The sequence below is a fragment of the Pteronotus mesoamericanus genome, unplaced genomic scaffold (genome assembly GCF_021234165.1).
Source record: "Pteronotus mesoamericanus isolate MK-2021 breed Mesoamerican mustached bat unplaced genomic scaffold, CSHL_Meso_final scaffold_99, whole genome shotgun sequence".
NCBI lineage: Eukaryota > Metazoa > Chordata > Mammalia > Chiroptera > Mormoopidae > Pteronotus > Pteronotus mesoamericanus.
Window position 1 is genome coordinate 11,480,388 of NW_026555330.1, and position 18,502 is coordinate 11,498,889.

The 18,502-nt window shown below is 41.8% G+C and overlaps 1 protein-coding gene across 3 annotated transcripts in view; it reads left to right on the plus strand.

Annotated features, from left to right (window-relative positions):
- The window catches only part of OLFM3 (olfactomedin 3), a 145,347-nt gene extending 129,700 nt beyond the window's left edge, over positions 1-15,647 (plus strand). For all 3 annotated transcript variants that reach the window (XM_054564763.1, XM_054564765.1, XM_054564764.1), the window contains 2 exons: positions 11,578-11,684; positions 12,792-15,647. In XM_054564763.1, the coding sequence (XP_054420738.1) occupies positions 11,578-11,684; positions 12,792-13,469 (785 nt within the window). In that variant the 3' untranslated portion in view covers positions 13,470-15,647. The remainder of the gene's footprint in view (positions 1-11,577; positions 11,685-12,791) is intronic.
- Positions 15,648-18,502: the final 2,855 nt, after the last annotated feature.

Below are 18,502 nucleotides of genomic sequence, written 5' to 3' on the forward strand. Positions count from 1 at the left end.
GGCGCTGTGCCGCCCAGATCTGGGGCAGGGCTCGTGACGATCATGGTGCCCGCGGCAGTCATGGGGGCAGGGCTCAGTCATCAGGGACAGCTTTGCCTTCTCCCCAGAACCGCTCGGCTCACACAGCCAATTACCAGGCAGTGGAAGTGGACTGGGGAGAGGAAGTAAAACTGCAACCTTGATAAATGCATTTCTACTCGCCTTGTCAGAGGGTTGGCCTTTGGGGAAAATGTCACAGTGCACGTCATGTGAATTTTAAGGCACTGAAACGCATGGCCTGCAAGGTCTCAGTTCCTCCTCCGCTGGAGGAATCACACATCATTGAGATGAGAGCCCCATCCAGCTTCTTTCTACGGGAGAATTCAAGTTTCGGTGAAAAATAGAAGTTAGAAAAAAATGCTTCAAAAGCAATGCACCCCAGTGGTCGGAATGAGGGAGGGTAATGCTCTTTCCTAAGTGCTTAATTTTCCACTGCGAGAAACTGAATAAAACAAAGTCCCCTGTGCTTAATTAAATTGCACCATATTCCCTGACAAGCAAAATGTAATTATATGCATGTGAGAATTGAATTGAAAAGGCAGTTAAAGCGCCCACAACCCCCTGGGACCACCAGTAGGTATTTAGTGTAGATTATACCCAGCCGTCCGGTTCCCAGGCCCTTGCCCTCTGCCTGGAGGTAGCTCTGTCTCAGGGCAAAGGTCTGGCACCATCCAGTGAGGCGCACGACGTGCCTTTCCCGTAACACAGCGGGTGTGAGGTTTCACATTCAACAGGAGTACTAGGAACATTCAAACCTCGAGGTCCCACGTAATGAGACCTGGGTTCTTGGCTTTACCAGGTTCGTGCCAATTAGTTTTAAAGGGAAAAACACAATGTCTATGTGGTAATGGCCCTATTCGCACAGTCCACAAATATTCAAGGAGCCCGCGGTGTGTGCCAGGACTCCGCCAGGTGCTGAGGATACGAAGGCGCGCCGCCGACTGGGCCCCTCCGAGGCCAAGGCAGAGCCTTCAGTGGGGACCACAAGCCCGTGAAGGATAAGCAGGGTTCACAGCGCTTTCCTGTGTGGCCGTTCTGATCGCCGCAAGAACTCTGGGCTAAGCCTTACTAATGTTGGCAATGTTTTGAAAACTGATTGCTCAGTGTAAACTGGTTTGCCAGACGCACATGCTGGAGGCAGCAACATGAAACCCAAGTCCTTCTTCATTCGAAGGCTGAGCCTTGTGCCCCCCCACCCATGTTTTTATTGGGTTCATACAATGACAGAGAAACTCCCTGGACATCTCGATGAGTTTAATTCAGTACACACAACCCAAGGGCTGTAGAGAGAAGCCGGAGGGTCTGTTTCGATCCTTCCCTGAACTTCACTCATGTGTGGGTACCTCCTCTTCCCCTCACCTTCCCCCCGCCCCCCAGCAGCCTCCCGAATCTCCTGTCTCCAAATCCTTACCCCCCCCCCGCCCCCGTCCACAGCGTCATTCAGCGCCTCTCAGGGCAACGGCCTCCTCCCACTGCCCTCTCCTGACGTCGTGTCCTCTCCGCCACGCTGGGCATGACGGTCACCTTTCCAAGCGCACACCTACTCAGACTACACCTGAGTGTCAGCGATTTCCCTTTGAAATGAAACCCCAGTAGGTTTGCATGGTTTGTCCCGATGACGTGGCTTCTGCCTAGCTCTGCGGCCCTTTCTTCTGGGACTCTCCCCGCGCCCACTCGGACCTTGAGTGATCCTGTTCTTTCAGTTCCTCGGGGGTGGGCATGCACTTTCCCCACCTCCCGGACACAACTCCTCCTCTTTTTGGAGTGTGTCCCTTGCAGGGAGCACTTCCTCCCACCCCCGCCCACCCAGATGCTGACGGGTGTCATGGCACACGCCAGACTCCAGCTTCCCTACGGACCTTCCCCGATGGCTCTCTGACGTGGCTGGACACCCTCTTGCATGGTCTCCTGAGAATTGAAAATGACAATGTGCTTTTTTTAAAAAAATCTTTACCTCCTTATGGACAAGCTGTCCTTGCTCTGAGAAGTCAGGGACCACCTGCGCGTTGTTCCAGTTAAATCTTTGTAGACTATCATAAAGCATCTAAAATACAATAGGTAAAAATAGCTGTCTGTACAGACTTTGAGAGCAAACATTATTTTTAAAAAGCGTTATGTTGCTTTCAAGAAATAAGTAAGTATATGTCAAATATAAAACATCTATCTTTTATAAAACCAAAAATGGGCGGGGGGGCGGGATAAAGACAACAAAAGTGAAGCGCTTTCCCTCTTTGATTTGGTGACCATCTGTTCTCTCTCCAATGCCAGTACGGTGTTTTATCCCAAAACACCTAACATGTGGCTCTGCCTAGCACTTAGAGCAAGAAACATTGAAAATCTCAGTGAAAATGGGAATTAAAAGCCAACCAGTATGCCCGGAATGGGGAGAGGTGAGCTGTAGGTTGCAAATACAATAGGGGAAATTGACAAGAAAACCCGGGAAAATTAGTCAGAAGGCCTGCAAATGAGTCATCTGCCACAGATGGGTCCGCTCTCCCTGAAATTCTGGTGTGCCGTACGGTGCGAGTTCCCCGTGTCCACTGGCTTGATGGTGATCTCCTGGGACCCTGGAGCCCTACTTATTTCAGCACATTTGGGGATAATGGTTTATTTTACTATAAATTGATTGATCATTTATCTTTCTTTCTATCCTATGTTTTCCTAGATTACAACTAAATTGTAAGCTTCTGAAGGATATAAAACCTGTGTTTTCAGAGGCAGGCATATTTGGCATTTCATAATACAATTCTGCTCCATTCAGTTTGGATATTAAGTAGGCTTTGCCTTAAAGACATGTTCATAATATAAGCCTGATCCCAAAACAGTTGGAGGCAGTTTTTTAAAAATAAAACAGGGGTAAAGTTGTGTTAACTATGGAAACCAGAGGTATTTGGACACCCATCACTCTTGGTCCTGTTGACCAAACCCCCACCGCAAGTGCGTTCTAGCACCCGATCCAAAATGGCAGCTACCACATTCAGCCTGATCACAGCCTTTCCCTCAGCACTACAGTGGGTAAGGTTAGACATGAACATAAAAAGGTAAGTAGTAGGAACAGTTGCTCTGGCTGGGTAGCTCAGTTGGTTAGAGCATCATCCTGATCGCCAAGGCTGCTGGTTTGATCCTTAGTCAGGGCACACACAGCAGTCAACCAATGAATGCATAAATAAGTGGAACAACACATCTCTCTCTCTCTCTCTCTCTCTCTTTCTCCCTCTCTCTTTTTCCCTCCCTTACTCCCTCCCTCAAATCAATAAATTAAAAAATTTTAATATATAAACAATAGAAAGACTTTATCATCAAATGTATGGAAGAGGTAAACTTATTATGAGTAACTTCAATAGACAGACTTTAAAAATCAAATCACATCTACTTTGTGCTCTATGAGTTCTTCAATGGCCCTAAGTAAAAAGAAATAACATTCTGTCATAAAAAATACTCACTATTCCATTTAACTTACTTATATGATCATGGCCTTAGGAGTCAAATCTAGAAGCTGTTACTTCCGGACATTACAAAGCACAAATATATATTAAAGAAATAAACAAAAGAGAAGACAGATGCTTGTAATGCTTCATTGATCCAAACGGATCTTCCTGATGAATTCCAAATGACATCTTTTCCTGAGCTACAGATTGTAATATCAATTGCAATCCATATTTATCAAAGTCTGAAAGGCATCAGAAAGTAAAATGGTCATGCTCTTCCACTACCTAGTCAGTATATTTTCTGAATATACAGAACCACACACACAAAACATATTACGAAATGCTAATATTCTCATGCGTCTCACTGCAGACAAGAGCACAGCAGGAGAAAAATCAATGAAGCAAAACTCTGAACTTCTTTCTTTGCCATCCTCTTTTGCAGGAGTATTTTGTCTCCCAGGCATTTAGGGAAATTGTCATTTCTGTCTGGCTTCCTTTGTCCCCATGGAAAGTGAGAGAGAAGTGAGAAAGAGAATTATTTATTTGAACAAGAGCTAGTTTGGAGAAGCCAAGAAATAGAAATGATGTTTACTGTTTATTTTACTCTGTGTTTACAATTTCTGCGCCCCATCAGAATCTGAGAACATCTGTGTTAGCACAAAAATCCACAAAATTATAACTACAAAAACAGCCCATTTTTATCAATTCCCACAACTTTAATTTTATTAATTTTATGGGACAAGACAAATTTTAGCTTAGAAATCCAATAAGTGTTTGTAAGAGAAACATCTACTGGGATGAAATCAACAAAGAGAGCCCTTTCTGCATTTTGCTCCCTGAGAATAAGAGTAGATAGATGATGATATTGATGATAACAGTGATCTTACCATCCTCATGGGTGTGTACGTGTGTGTTTTACTACAACCACAAATACCGCCTTCTCCCCAACAGCATCTAAAAGTTTGTTGATCCCGTATTCCTTGGACATTCTCCTAGTCACATTAACAAAATGTCAAGCTCAAACCATCCCTCTCATAGATTAAGAAACCATCCCAGAGAATAACCGCACTATCCAATAGTATATGATGATGTCATGTGGCAGCTTAGATTCAAAATCACCTCTCCTAACATCCACCTCAGCATCCCCACCTGGAAAGAAGGTACTACACAAAGAATATTTCCTGGGAAATTGTGGAAGGAGGGGGAGACAAAAATGGCCTTCTAAAAGAGTGGACAGAGGCATGGTTCCTCATGGTTGCTAAATAGATTAAATTACCATCTACTCAAGAGTTCATTTATTTAATTATTCTTTCTTTTATATCATCAGTTTCTCCCTCTCTATTAGATTATTCCTAAAGGTAAACAGCCTTTTCTTAAACAATGAGATCAGCACAGCAACAGAAATTCTCCATAACCCCATGTTTCTCCACCCCCTCTCCCTTATCCTCTCCTGAGCAAGTCCCTACAGTCCCTGCTTTGGTTTACACGCAGGGACGTCCGACCCGTGGCCCACGGGCCACATGCGGCCCAGCATGGCTCTGAAGGCAGCCCAACACAAAATCGTACATTTACTTAAAACCTTTTTCTTGGCTCCTCAGTTTTCATTAGTGTTTGTGCATTTAATGTGTGGCCCAGAGACGCCGGAAGGCCGGATGCCCTGCCGTATATCACCTGTATGATGTGCTGTGTGTTCTTTGCCCCAAAGCATGTCCTCCCACTACCATTTACCCTCCCCTAACGCTGTTTTACCCGCCGTTACCTGCCTTTCCCTCTGGTAATCCCCATACTCTTGTCTAACCTGTGAGATAGATACCATGACTACTGGTACCCATGAGGCACTGAGAGGTAAATACTGTTCAAGCCCCCAGAAAATAGGTCATAGAGTCAGGATCCAAACCTGGGTAGTCAGACACCCATTACTGATGCACCTAACTTTACTAACGTTACTTCACCCTTAACCGACCCACGGCCCAGACGTCCTTCCTTTCAGCTGATGGGTCTGCCCCTGATCTTGGATTACATGTTGCATTCTCTGAGAGGTCTTCCCTACTCAGCCAGCCTAAAGCAGCTCCTGAGTCACTCTTCATCAAATTACCCCGTTTCAGTTCCTGCATTAAATCTATTCCTACCTGATATATCTAGCTTCCTTGCTTATTTCTTTATTCCTTGCTCTTTCATCAAAAGTAAGCTTCACCAGAAGCAGGTCTCATGTCTTGTTCACCATTGTAATTCTAATACCTGGAGCAGTGCATGGTACTCATGGTACTTAGCTAGATGAGTGGATGAATGAATGAATGCATGCATGCGTGAATGAAGAAATGAAAAAATAAATCACTGCTGTCTGAAGACAACATACAAAAGCCTTTCTTTTAGCACCTAAAGTTTTCTGAGGCAGGACTGACTGGCATTAGAATGAAGCACTCCTACCGAACAAGATGGATGGTAAAAGAGTCGATTAGCTGATAGACCACCGCACTGTAATCACCCGATGTGGAGGGACTCCATGTGAAGCACCTTATCCGTGACTCAGAGAAGGAGGAAAGGACATTTCCCTAGATCATTTGGGGTTTTAAGCAAGTTTATTGCCACGTAGTTCAAAATTCTCCATATGCTGTTTCAGATTAAGAGACTGAGGGACTCACGTAAGGTATGGATCTTATTTTTAAATTGTTGGTATTTTGGATTATTAACTCTTCACTTCAAGTGAGCTTCTTAGATTAATACTACAAAAATTGGTTACTCAAAGGATGGGACTTTGGGAATGAAAAAGCCCACGTTTGTTGTGGACTGAGACTCCACCAGGCTGGCGACAGGAAGACCAAGGCTGACATCGCGCATTGTGAGTTACTGGGCAGGTGGGAGAGGGCTGATGAGGGACCGGCTGGGGGGAAAGGGAGGAAAGGGGGACACACGCAGGGGAACTGAAGAACGCAAAGCCCAGGTCCATGAATGGCCACAGGATCTTCCTGGCCAGAGGCTAGATAGGGAATATCTTTATTTGCATAGTGTCACATGCATATTTTTTAATGGTTTACATTTAACTTAAAAGCCCATTCACTGAAATCTCACAGTTAAATTTTGCAAAATTATATTGATTTCCTAGGTTATAGAGCTAAGTTTCCTTCACACAGAGAAGTGCCATTAAGATTCATATCAAGAACCTAATAAAAATATCAGCGCATTCAACTTGTCCTTTCTAGACCCCCACATTTATTTTTTACAGAAAACAAAACATGAAAGATAAGTTGAACTTGCTAGTTTCTTTCTGTATTTGACAGTTTATGGGTATGTTTTGTAGATGAGTAGGGGTAAATGTGGCTTAAAATAAGATAAATGTCAAGTTACTTAAGAAGGCTATCTTAATGGAAGAGAGGCTATTATGTATATCAGAGCACTCAGGGCTGAATTTCCATAATATTTATTTATTGTAATATCAACAGATACTCAGCGCACTCCATGTGCTACACCCTTTCCTTCCCAATGTACATTTGGTCTGAAATAACTGCCTTGCTTAACTTCCTTTGCCAGTTGAGTCAGAAAGGAAAAGAAAGGAAGAAAGAAATGGAAGGGTAGGCACAAGCGGTGGTATTTTGAGAAGCTGCAACATACAAATCTATGTTGTCTCCCTGCCGCTACATCCCCCAACACCTAACGTAGTCCTGGTACATAATGACGCTCAGTAAATGATGGATCAATCAGTAAATTGATTATTTTATATTTAAATAGTAACTTTTGGTTTTGCCCTCAAACGTATTTCAGAGAAAGTGCCCACTGCTACAAGAGGAAAGCACTGTCATTTTCAGTTGAAGTATCAGAAGCCTTTAACCGATGGCCTAATTTCTGTCTCAATTCCTGGTCAAAGCAGTCTAAGGCTTGGCGGCACCCTCTCTCATATGGATACGACACTGGGTTAGAGCCAAACACCACAGAAGCCGAGACACCCACGCCCCCCACAAGCTGTCACTGTTTGGAAATGTTGATTACATGGGATTCATGGCAAAGATAATTCTGGGGCAGATTTTAACTAGCCCATCCAACTCAATTTCTATTAAAGCTATGTCTACGTAAACTGAATCCAGAAGGCCATTTAAACCCAGAGAATGAATCAGCATCTGAAATATGCATACATCGGAGGGAAATATGGGCGTTGTGTCTCCTGTTTTGTCCAAACCACGCTTCAGTCTTCATGTACTAGGGCGGGGCTGCCCGATGGTAGAGGGGCTGGTTTTGCTGAAAGGCAGGTTCAAGCCCTCACTTTGAGGGTTAGCTGTACAGTTTAGCCATTTAAAATGTCAAGTCAAACTCCAAGATGGCAAAATATTCGCTCTCACTATAAAAACAACTTGCAGTCACAGTTTCTTCCTGATTGTGTGTCCTTTTGGCCATTAACTCTGGGTATAAAGTTTTGTGGGGGTGAACATTTCATTATGTTTATGTTTCATGTTTGGGACATTATATTGATCTATTTCCAGAACAAATTTAAACTGACTTCAGAGATTCCATGTACCTTTTTTTTTTTTTTAAATGACCATGGAAGATCATCTTAAAGGATATTTTTCAGGAAATTTTAGACTAATTTATTTCTCATATGGAAAGTGGATCTTCAGCAGGAACACATTTTTCCAATGTCATAATCACTTGCTCCATGGAAATAAAATGCACAACATTTCTTCATGAGTCATGTATGTAATATGTTAGCACAGCTCCTACACATGTGCTAAGCAATGCGATCACCTATTAGCCTGTCTTAACACTTAGATGAAAGGATGAAGGTTATAATTCATCATACAGAATCTAATTGTTTAACGGCTGAAAGAATTAGAGAGAGAGAGAGAGATTGCCCTGTCAATTACAAGACAGAGCTTGAAGGTTAAAGAACACAATTTCAATCTAGTCCTTGCAGGACTGAAACCAAATTAAAATGCAGAATATTCACAGCTTCCATTTCTGGAGACTATTTACATCTTCAATGTTTCCTAGACCTGCAAGGAAGCCTGGCATGTAAAAACCTGAAAATGATTTCCAATAGGAAATACATGATATTTTGCTTTTTACATGTCATGGCTCGTATTATGTGTTTGTAGCTATTTTAACTTTTAAAGTTGTAAGTACTGAACGCACGTGGCTCACAGATTATACACTCAGACTAAGAGGACTCAGGCTAAAGCGCCACCGTCTCCTGTGCAGCTCTGCTCCCCAGACGCAGCTGCAGTTAAGGTTACCTTGAGGGCTTCACGGGGTTAAATCTTCTCTCTGAAACAGGCTTATTTTCCCACTATTTTTAAAATCAGTTTTATCGACTGTTTACTGACTTTCTGTCCATAAAATGAGGATTTAGGTCACTTAACCAAAGCCAGTGTCTTTCTCGTCTCCTCGTGATACGCTTATGATGAGCCACTGCTGGACCCTTATCTTTGTAACTTCAAGCCTCATAGGGAAGTCGTGATTATTTTTCATCAACTACAGGGAAACTCTCTTCACTTTTTTAAATGTGAGCTGCTGACACCCTGTCTTTCCTTCATTTCTCCTCCCAATTTTTAACTCTCTCACAGTGTGACCTCAACCGACCTGCCACCGTGGTTGGAAACATCTTGCCTTTTCTACAGTCACAGAGCAGATGAAACATCTGGTTTCTGTGATTAGTTGGGGGCTGACTCTACAAGTTAAGCATTTGTGTTGTTGTCCCCATGTGCACGTTGTCCCTTCAGAGCTGAGTGGTGGACTCGGATATTTTCCAAGGTCTCAGCATCTGTGTCATTCCAAGGGGGATGTGACTCGGGCCAAGTTCCAATGAATCCCCCTTTGGTGTCCTTCAGTAAGTGCCTTCGCCATACGCAGCCTTGCCGGGAGGGTTTCATACCGCATTCCCAAGCTCAGTCCCTCTCCTCGAGGGACCGCCCTCCTGGAGGGGCGTCTGTTTCTTCTGTACTAACTGCCCACAAGACCTGCACAGCTGTTGTTCAGACACAACAAGGCGCTGCTCCGCAGGCCTGTGTCTCACCCTGTCTTAGTTCATGTGCTCATTTTGCTGCAATATATTCCAAGTAACTTCGTAAGAAAGAGTGTACCGCAGGCAAACTTTGGAAAGTTTGCGTGACAGGGAATAATTGATTCTCTCTCCCTCTGATCTTCCCCCTGATTATAAAGGCGCTGATGACCGCCTTCCAGCTCACACACTGATGGCGGGGAGCCCGACCTCTGCTTCACTCCTACCCCCTTGCATGCAGCCACTCGCACTCTTTCTCTGAAAAGTTCCAATTTCTTTACGGTTAATCCTCTAAAATTTCACACTAATTTTGTTTTGTTTTGTTTTGTTTAATTTTATTTTAGTTTATTTTTTCAAATACATTTGTCTCTGCCTCCCCCCCACCACTTTCCCTTGCCCCCTTCCTCCTTCCCTCCCTCAGCTCTTCCCCTTTGGCTTTGTCCATGAGTCCTTGCTATATGTTCCTTGACTTTCTCCTTCCCTTCCTTTTCCCCGCCCCCCCCCTCCTTCCCTCTTGTCTCTGTTGATTTCTTTTCCTTTCAGTGTTGCTGGTCTTATTTTCCTTGCATCTTTTCTTCATTCATTATGGTATGCCCTTTTAATCTGAACATTTAGGTTTTGAAACCAGGAAAATTCCTTAGCATCTTATACCAGAGTTACTTGGCATATCTTACCTGCCAAGTTTGTTATTTTTATTTTGTCGAATGTATTATTCACATCTAAGGAAAAAGAAAATACACATTTTGCTTTATGGTGATTATCAGGGGGCGGATGTCTTCCTATTTTTTTCAATATACTTGAGTTTTCATGCACTTACCATCTGTGAATTATTACTTTCACCCAAGTATTCAGAGAATATTCTCAACTTTGCAGATATCATTGAAGTAATAGTACAAAGTACAATGTTATCATTCGTCATCTTCCTAATGGCACAACTTAGTTTTCGGCCAGTTACAAATTAATCACACAAGGAAGCTCCAAGCTGGAGTCAGCTGTGTTCTTGATTTGCTTTGGAGATCTATTCTTTCTCTTATAAACACACAGGAACAAACAGGAATGAACCAGAAATGTATCAATTCAAAGGACAGGCAAAGGATAATGGAAGGAACATGGAACAAAAAGGACAAAAAAAAAAATTAAAATAATAAAAAAAAACCAGAAAGGAAAAAAAGGTATAAATGGATAGGAAAGAATATTCCTTGGTTTAGACCACAGGTCAGCCTCTACAGGCACTCATATTGCTTTTCACAGTGGGTATAATCCATCACTTTTAAATTTCACTGTTTAAAAATCTCACAAAATGCCTGGGTTTCTGTTTCGTTTCGGTTTTGACATTTTTGCAGCCCAGGATTTTCCTAAAATCTTATTTGATAAAAATAACACAATTTTTAATGACGCCATTAGTTTCCATCAGGTCTGTTGCATCGATGGATATGCTTTATCTTTCATATCATGTGACGGGGCAGGGCCTGTGTTCAGGGGGCTCTTTTCCTTGGCCCTCAGGCTCCATCAGGCCCTGCTATCTGCACTAGGCATGTTTGCACTTCAAAACTCCCTCCCTCTCAGGCCAACTGTGGCCAGATTTCCATTGTCATAGTCTACAGTCTTCACGGCAGCTGCAGGCTCATCAGCACAAACTGAAAGCCCGCTTCCAGCGCTGTTTCTGCCTGGTAAAAGTTGTGCAAAATCTTGCAGCCCAGGGGCGGGGGAGGGGAGGAGCTTCCAGGGAGGTGAATGGGTTCCTCATCAACCAATTTAATTTCCCTGCTTCTTAGAAGATAGAGTTGTTCTTTCTTATTTTTAATTTCAGTGGGGGGTGGCGGATGGGGGCCAAAGGGGTGGGGAATGGGGAACATCTGTAATAGTGTCAACAACACAAATAAATAAATAAAAATAAACTCCATATTTTAGACTGAAAGTATTGAAAAAGCACCTCTTTACAGTTCAAATTATACCTAAATGCATGACTTCCAACATGAATGATCATTCATTCAGAGTACGTGATGTTAGTCCCATGATTTAGGACCCGGGGTTTTTTGTTTGTTCGTTTGCTCTTGGGGTGAGTGTGCGTGTTGGGATCATTGCCCGTGGCCTCCTAACGTGTTTACACTTCTCTAACTTCAGCATGTGGCAAACTGATGAAGATCACAGGCCCGATGACCATCAAGACATCTGGAACCCGATTTGGTGCCTGGATGACCGATCCTTTAGCATCGGAAAAAAATAACCGAGTAGGTCGCCTCCACAAACACCTTTGCTGAGAATGATGTTTTGTGTATACCTTTTGTCTACTGGGCTGCTCATTTTCCTTAGGGATATAGTTTTTAAACAGAAAACTGTTACATCACCACAAATATCTTCAGTTTGTTAATGTTACCATAGTTACAGATATGTGGCAAACATTTTCATAAAATGGTCCATCCTGTAATTCACCCATATAGGGAGTCTAATTTTTATTTATATTAGTCTTTACACTATTAGGGGCTAATTACAAGAATACAAAATCCTCTATATATTTCTACTAAAACCTGCTCCTTCATGTAAAAAAAAAGAAAAATCCAAAAAACAAATAAGTGGAAAAACCCAAGAGCTAACCAATTCAATAAACCAGGTTAAATACCCTGGAGTCTAGGGGTAATTTTAAAGGAAGCAACAATGAAACTTTGGGGGTGGGATATTTTCATAAATTGGCAATGTCTGTATTATGTAAATCAACATGCTGGACCCTTACCACAGCTCGATTTATGTTCTGTTGTAGAGCTCGGTACACTGAGATTCTCAAGGGTTCCATCCAAATGAGATTAGCATAGCTGGTTAGTAAAACGATTGCATTAAAATGTAATTGTACCTATACGCTGGTCCAATGAACAAGTGTTAGTTACTAGAAGGTTCTGTGGTGTCCATAAAGGAGAAATCAGTTAAATAGTATAAAGTTAGACCATATACTTTTCAGAGCAAGTTACAGAATAAGTAAATTTGCTGAAGGCCGTATTTTTTGCAGTTATTGATCGCACTGATCTATCAGGCAAACAAACAAAGTGACATCATTCGCACTGATACATGTCTGGTTCACTCAGTCATATGCACTGAGTGCTCAAAAGAAGGACAAAAAGCAAATCAATGCCAAAGCAGTAAATTCAGTCGTTTCCTTTCCACATGGACCATACCACCGCTATTTGTGCAAAAGCCTTCAGTAACATCAGCGGTAAGACGATGTAGCTTCCGGAGCCTGAGCATAGCTACACGAATAAGCGTTGACTCTGTCTTTATTTTGGAATTCTCAGGAAAGTACATAATTCACGGACTCCGTTATTGTTTTTTTTTTCCCTTCTTCCCAGGTCTGGTACATGGATAGTTACACCAACAACAAAATTGTCCGTGAGTACAAATCAATGGCGGACTTTGTCAGTGGGGCGGAGTCAAGGACATACAACCTCCCTTTCAAGTGGGCAGGAACTAACCACGTGGTCTACAACGGCTCGCTCTATTTCAACAAGTATCAGAGTAATATCATCATCAAGTACAGCTTTGACCTGGGCCGAGTGCTCGCCCAGCGAAGCCTGGAGTACGCCGGCTTTCAAAACGTCTACCCCTACACGTGGGGGGGCTTCTCCGACATCGACCTCATGGCCGACGAAATCGGGCTGTGGGCCGTGTATGCGACTAACCAGAACGCGGGCAACATTGTCATCAGTCAGCTGAACCAAGACACCCTGGAGGTGACGAAGAGCTGGAACACCGGCTACCCCAAGCGGAGTGCAGGGGAGTCCTTCATGATCTGCGGGACGCTGTACGTCACCAACTCCCACTTAACTGGAGCCAAAGTGTATTATTCCTATTCCACCAAAACCTCCACCTACGAGTACACGGACATTCCCTTCCACAACCAATACTTTCACATCTCCATGCTTGACTACAATGCCAGGGATAGAGCTCTTTACGCCTGGAACAATGGCCACCAGGTCCTGTTCAACGTCACCCTCTTCCACATCATTAAGACGGAGGATGACACATAAGCCGATGTCACTTGTTTTCATCGGTCTCAACGCTGTCATTTGTGATAAACTCTATAGGACCCCTCTTGTTTTTTTCCTTCGGTATAACTTTCCACCATTTCCCCAAAGCATTTTTATGATCAAGTTGGCGTTTCAAACAGTAGCGGAGCCTGTCTAAGTTAACCTGGTGGAAACACACCTAAACTCCTACATTCACAAGGCCTATCACGTCCTTGTCATGAAAAGCACTAAAAAGGCTTATGTGGCTAAAGTCGTAGTTTTGCAAAAGATTAATGGTCTGCCTTATATTAGAGTCAGAGACTAATGGTAGCTTAACTGCATGAATGTCTCTTTTTTTTGGTTTAACTCTGTCATTTTTTTTTTTTTTTACTGTCTAGCTCCACATCAGGAAACATTCTAGTTGGAATCAGAAAAAAAAAAGAAAAAGAAAAAGAAAAAACACGTTCTCCCTATTCATTTCTTTCAAAAGTAAGGGTTTTGTTTATATGGGAAAATAATATGAATCATTTTGCGGTTCCTCAATCTTCCAATGCGGTGCTCTTCAGTCATTTTTAAATCTCTTGCTAACATTTTATTGGCAATACGTCTTTCTACCATTGCAATCACCATTGTGCAATTGTGGCTCTTCACTTCTGTGAAAGTAATATTTTTAATAAAATACACTGAAGTTTAATCTCAGTAATTATTATGGATCAATTTTCCAGTGGGGTCAAGAAGGAAGTATCTTCTCACCTTACCCCATTACATAGTATTTATTATAAGCTAAAGAGAAAATCAAACCAGGTCCCTTACATAGAGTCTTTCTTTTACCCCATATTTTCTGACCCCCTGACACAGAATGTGAGACAGATTTAGCCCAGAGAATTCCTCTGTCCTCCCAGCTGAAGGCAACCCTCAGAGAGGCTTGCAAAGTTGCAGCTGAGTCACAAAAACCGGATTTGAGTTGACTGTGCTTCATACAGCCAAACAAAGTCTGTTCTTCCTTTAAAATATGAATGTGTTATCACACAACTTGCAAAACTAATGTAGTTCCTTGTGTCAGGACTCTAAAAGTACAGGAAGCACCTATGAAGAGTCTTAAACAAATTTCTGCAAAGTCACCTAGATTTACGTTATAAACTCTGGGGAGTTATTGGCAAGATTTGTCCAAAAGAAAATGATGGGAATCCTTGGGAGCTGTCTGGGTGGTTTAGATGTGCCAATAAGCAGTTTGGAAAGCAACTCCTGGTTTCCCTGATTCATAGTGTGTGCAGAAAAAAGGTAACCAAAAAAGACAGCTTTAATAACATTTTATGTTCATTATTCCAAAAACATATAATCAATATATTTCAAACACATCATTGAATTTGGATGTACTTTCCATATATTAAAAATACTTACCTAATGCAGTTTTACAGAAACGAGTATGGGTTGGTTTTATAATTTAAAAAGTAGAGAATATAATAAATAATATATAACTTAAATCGGTGTAAATGTTTTACACATACATCATATTGTAATTTCCTTTGTAAAGTAAGGCTGTAACAATTCAGATAAAGCATTGTGTAAAGAAATGCTAATACTTAAGAGTAATTCATTTCAGCTGTCACAGTAAAAACATCATCCTCAAATAGCTCACTGTCAAAAAGGTAGGAGTAAATAATCCAGTCTTGAAAACGTTCAAGTTTAGCAAAAATTGCGCTCTCTCTGTCTCTCTCTCGCCTCTTGGGTGCTGTTGCAATGTCGTCTCTCTTCTCTTTGAAAACATTCACCTAACTTCTCCTCTGCTCTTGAGCATTAGAAAATGTAGGGGACCCACTTGTCATTGTACGCACCACAAAATTCATCAGCCAATGCTGTGCATATCAAGAGTTTGTATGAAGAGCAGAAAGTCACCTTCAGAAATGAGTTTCTAAGTCGATGGCCTCCCATGAATAGCTGGATCGTCATTACTTGCTTTTTTTAAATGTCGTCGCGCCATGTACATTCAAAGCCGGATGCCGCCGCTTCTGTGAGATGTGCAGCTTGCAAAGCACTTCCTCGTCTCCCGTGTGAGGTTTCGTCGCCGTCTCGACTCGCGAGCCATGCTCCCCAGCGAGCCCTGACTTCATGCCCGTCACTGGAACTAGCGCCCTAGTAAAGTGTGACTTGCATTCAACAGTTACTGTTTAAAAGCGTTTTTCTTAATAAGTTATCAGTTTTGTGCCTGAAATAAAGAAGAACTTACTCTCATCACTGTGGTTTTTTTAAATCTCCAATAAAATAAATGTTATGAGGGAAATAAGGAGTATTTTAAACTCATCCACATCATCCAATCAGTACAGAAATCCAAGCTCAGAAAGTCTGAATCTCAAGTGAACTGTGTAACCGGTATTTTCAGAATTAGCCACATCGCTAGCAAACTCCCACGTCATCCAAATAATAATAGGATCGTGGTCTGATTGTGTTTGTGCTACCTTTGTATTTGTGGCACTTGAACCACAACACTTATTACCTGTGCCTGCACTTAGATCCAGGAGTTCAGAAAATATTAGTGCTTCAGCCCTTTACTAATACATAGAGATAAAAGATAAAATCATGACGGATGTCTATATGCAACATTACAAGTGATTAGACAAGATTTACCATAAACTCAGAATCTGTGGTTCCTAACGCCACATTCAAAGTCATTTCGTCTTTATTGTCCACAGTCTGTTCTCTCTGATCAAATCTGACCTTCATAAAACTCATTCTTGTTCCTAACAAAAAATGGTCTTTATCTGAAAATCACTACCAAACTTACAAGTACAAATTTTTCAAACAGAAGAATTATTTTAAAAATATAACTATATAAAATTGTACTCACATTCATCTAAAAACAAAACCAGTTTTTTTTCTGCAAAGTTAAGTTTTATAAACAATAATTCTTTAGCTTTATTGCCCTTTAAGAATAGATTAAAAAAAAAACCCAACTCTGGTCTCTTTAGCATTCAGGATAACCACATTTTTTTTTATAAATGCTAAATTTGAATACAATTAATAGAAAATTAAAAGTATCCCTTCAAGTTAGTACAAATATAAAAATATAGGCATTGCAGAATTTTTAAAACCCAATCTATCTAGAATATACTTTTGAAAACAGAATTAGGAATGGCTTCTTGCTGACTTGACGAGGTAGGTACGTTTTAGCCTTTACTAAGTGTACAACTTGAATTCCTATCAAGTCAAAGAACGGTTCTTTACACACAACGCGTACTTTGGCTCCTCTGTCCCCATGTGACATGCGGCCACGAGAAGAGCTACTACAGACAGGAGGCAGTAATTAGGATTTAGAAGCTAGAGGATAAAAAAGCCTTCATCCCTCACTACTCGCAGCTGGACACAGTTTTTCTAAAAGGGCGATTCCTTAGGCTGCATCCATCCCAAAAATCAAGCTGATGGAATAGTTTCTGGTTCTAAAATTAAGCAAACTCAGCATAAATCTCTTAGCCAATAATGTGTCACAGTCAGTGACTTTTCAGAGAGGGCCTGGAGCTTCATAAAATATGTTCCTTTGAATTGTTGGACTCGTACTAGAAAAAGGACAATGAAAACATTAGTTTATGGGAGGAAAACCGACTTAATCAAAATCTTTTATTTTTCCATGAAATAGTGAATGCAATTGATAGCAGTCCCTTGAATTATAAAACTGTTACACTGTTTAGCGAATCAGAGAGAAATCCTACCCAATTCACTTTACCAAGCTGATTTCTCTGACTCACATCTAAAATCATGTTACACAGTTTATCTCTGTTGGCTGAACTATTCCATCTGGCTTACGGAAATTTTAATCATATTTGGAACCTGCCTTGTCTCCAAAATGTCAAACTGGTTGGCGAAAAACTTATCCCCTTGGAAGCTCAGTTTGTCGATTGCCAAGTAAGTGTTATAAGTCTAAATTGTTATTAGGCATGACTTGCAAATAATATAAAAGGAGGACAGAAAGTGTTACTTTGCCAAGAGCATCTCGTACCTTTTGCAAGTATAACCAACTGAAAAAATGACTCCTAATGAGAGATGTGAGGCTCTAGGGGGACCGTGGGAGACTTCTCAGGAGCATCTTTGTGCTGCAAGGCGTTTGCTGGTGAACCACACACACATTCGCAGCCAAGGAGCACGCTGCATCCCTACCAAAGTATCCCCTTCCCAGAACAGCTTGCACCCATTAAAAAATATTGCCGTAATAGATCTTTCCCTACCACAAACCACTTGAAAATATCGCGTATCATCAGACACATTTCCAGAAACTATTATGTGACAAAGGTCTTGAAATTAGAGCAAGGAATGAGCTGACTAAAAGAAGGTGTGGCCATTTAAAACTTAAGCATGTTGTAGAAACGTATCACACTGTTGAACTGAATCGTGAGTATCCAGCCAGCTCCTTCTCTATGCCATTGTTGACTTCACAGGAATTCATTATGTTACCAATGTGCAGCTCATGAGCTTTCCAACTAGTTAAAAACAGCATTATTTATTCATTTACTTGAAAAAAATCCCTGAGCAAAACTATGAGCCAGACAATTTCTGGCTATAGCAGTCTGCAGAGAAATAATATCGTCATGTACTAACAGCCCAGTGAGTACAGGCTGCAACAGAAATATTACTTGAAAATAAGTTCTGACTGTGCTCACCGGTGTAAAGAAAATAAACGAGTCTATGTCAAGAGTGATCGGATATTTGCTAGGGCTGGGGCGGGGGGAAACATGACGTTAGGAGGGATAGTCAAGGGGTGCCTCCCTAAATGAAAACTTTGACCTCTTCCTTTCTGTTCCTAGAAACCCATGGATCAGATCGTCCTTAATATTGCCCTATTGTGGAAGTGGTGTTTTTTTAACTTGGAGCTCAGGACGCACTTCTCGGGGGCTGCACCCTGACCATATGCTAATATGGTGTGACATGTGGTCACACTTTCCTCTGTCCAGGGGATTTACAGCTTCCATCACACTCTCAAAGAGAGCCAGGGCCCCAAGATCACCCCTGGGTCCGTGCGACCCGATTCAATCCCCAGCACGTTCAACAGCTCTCAGACGGCACTG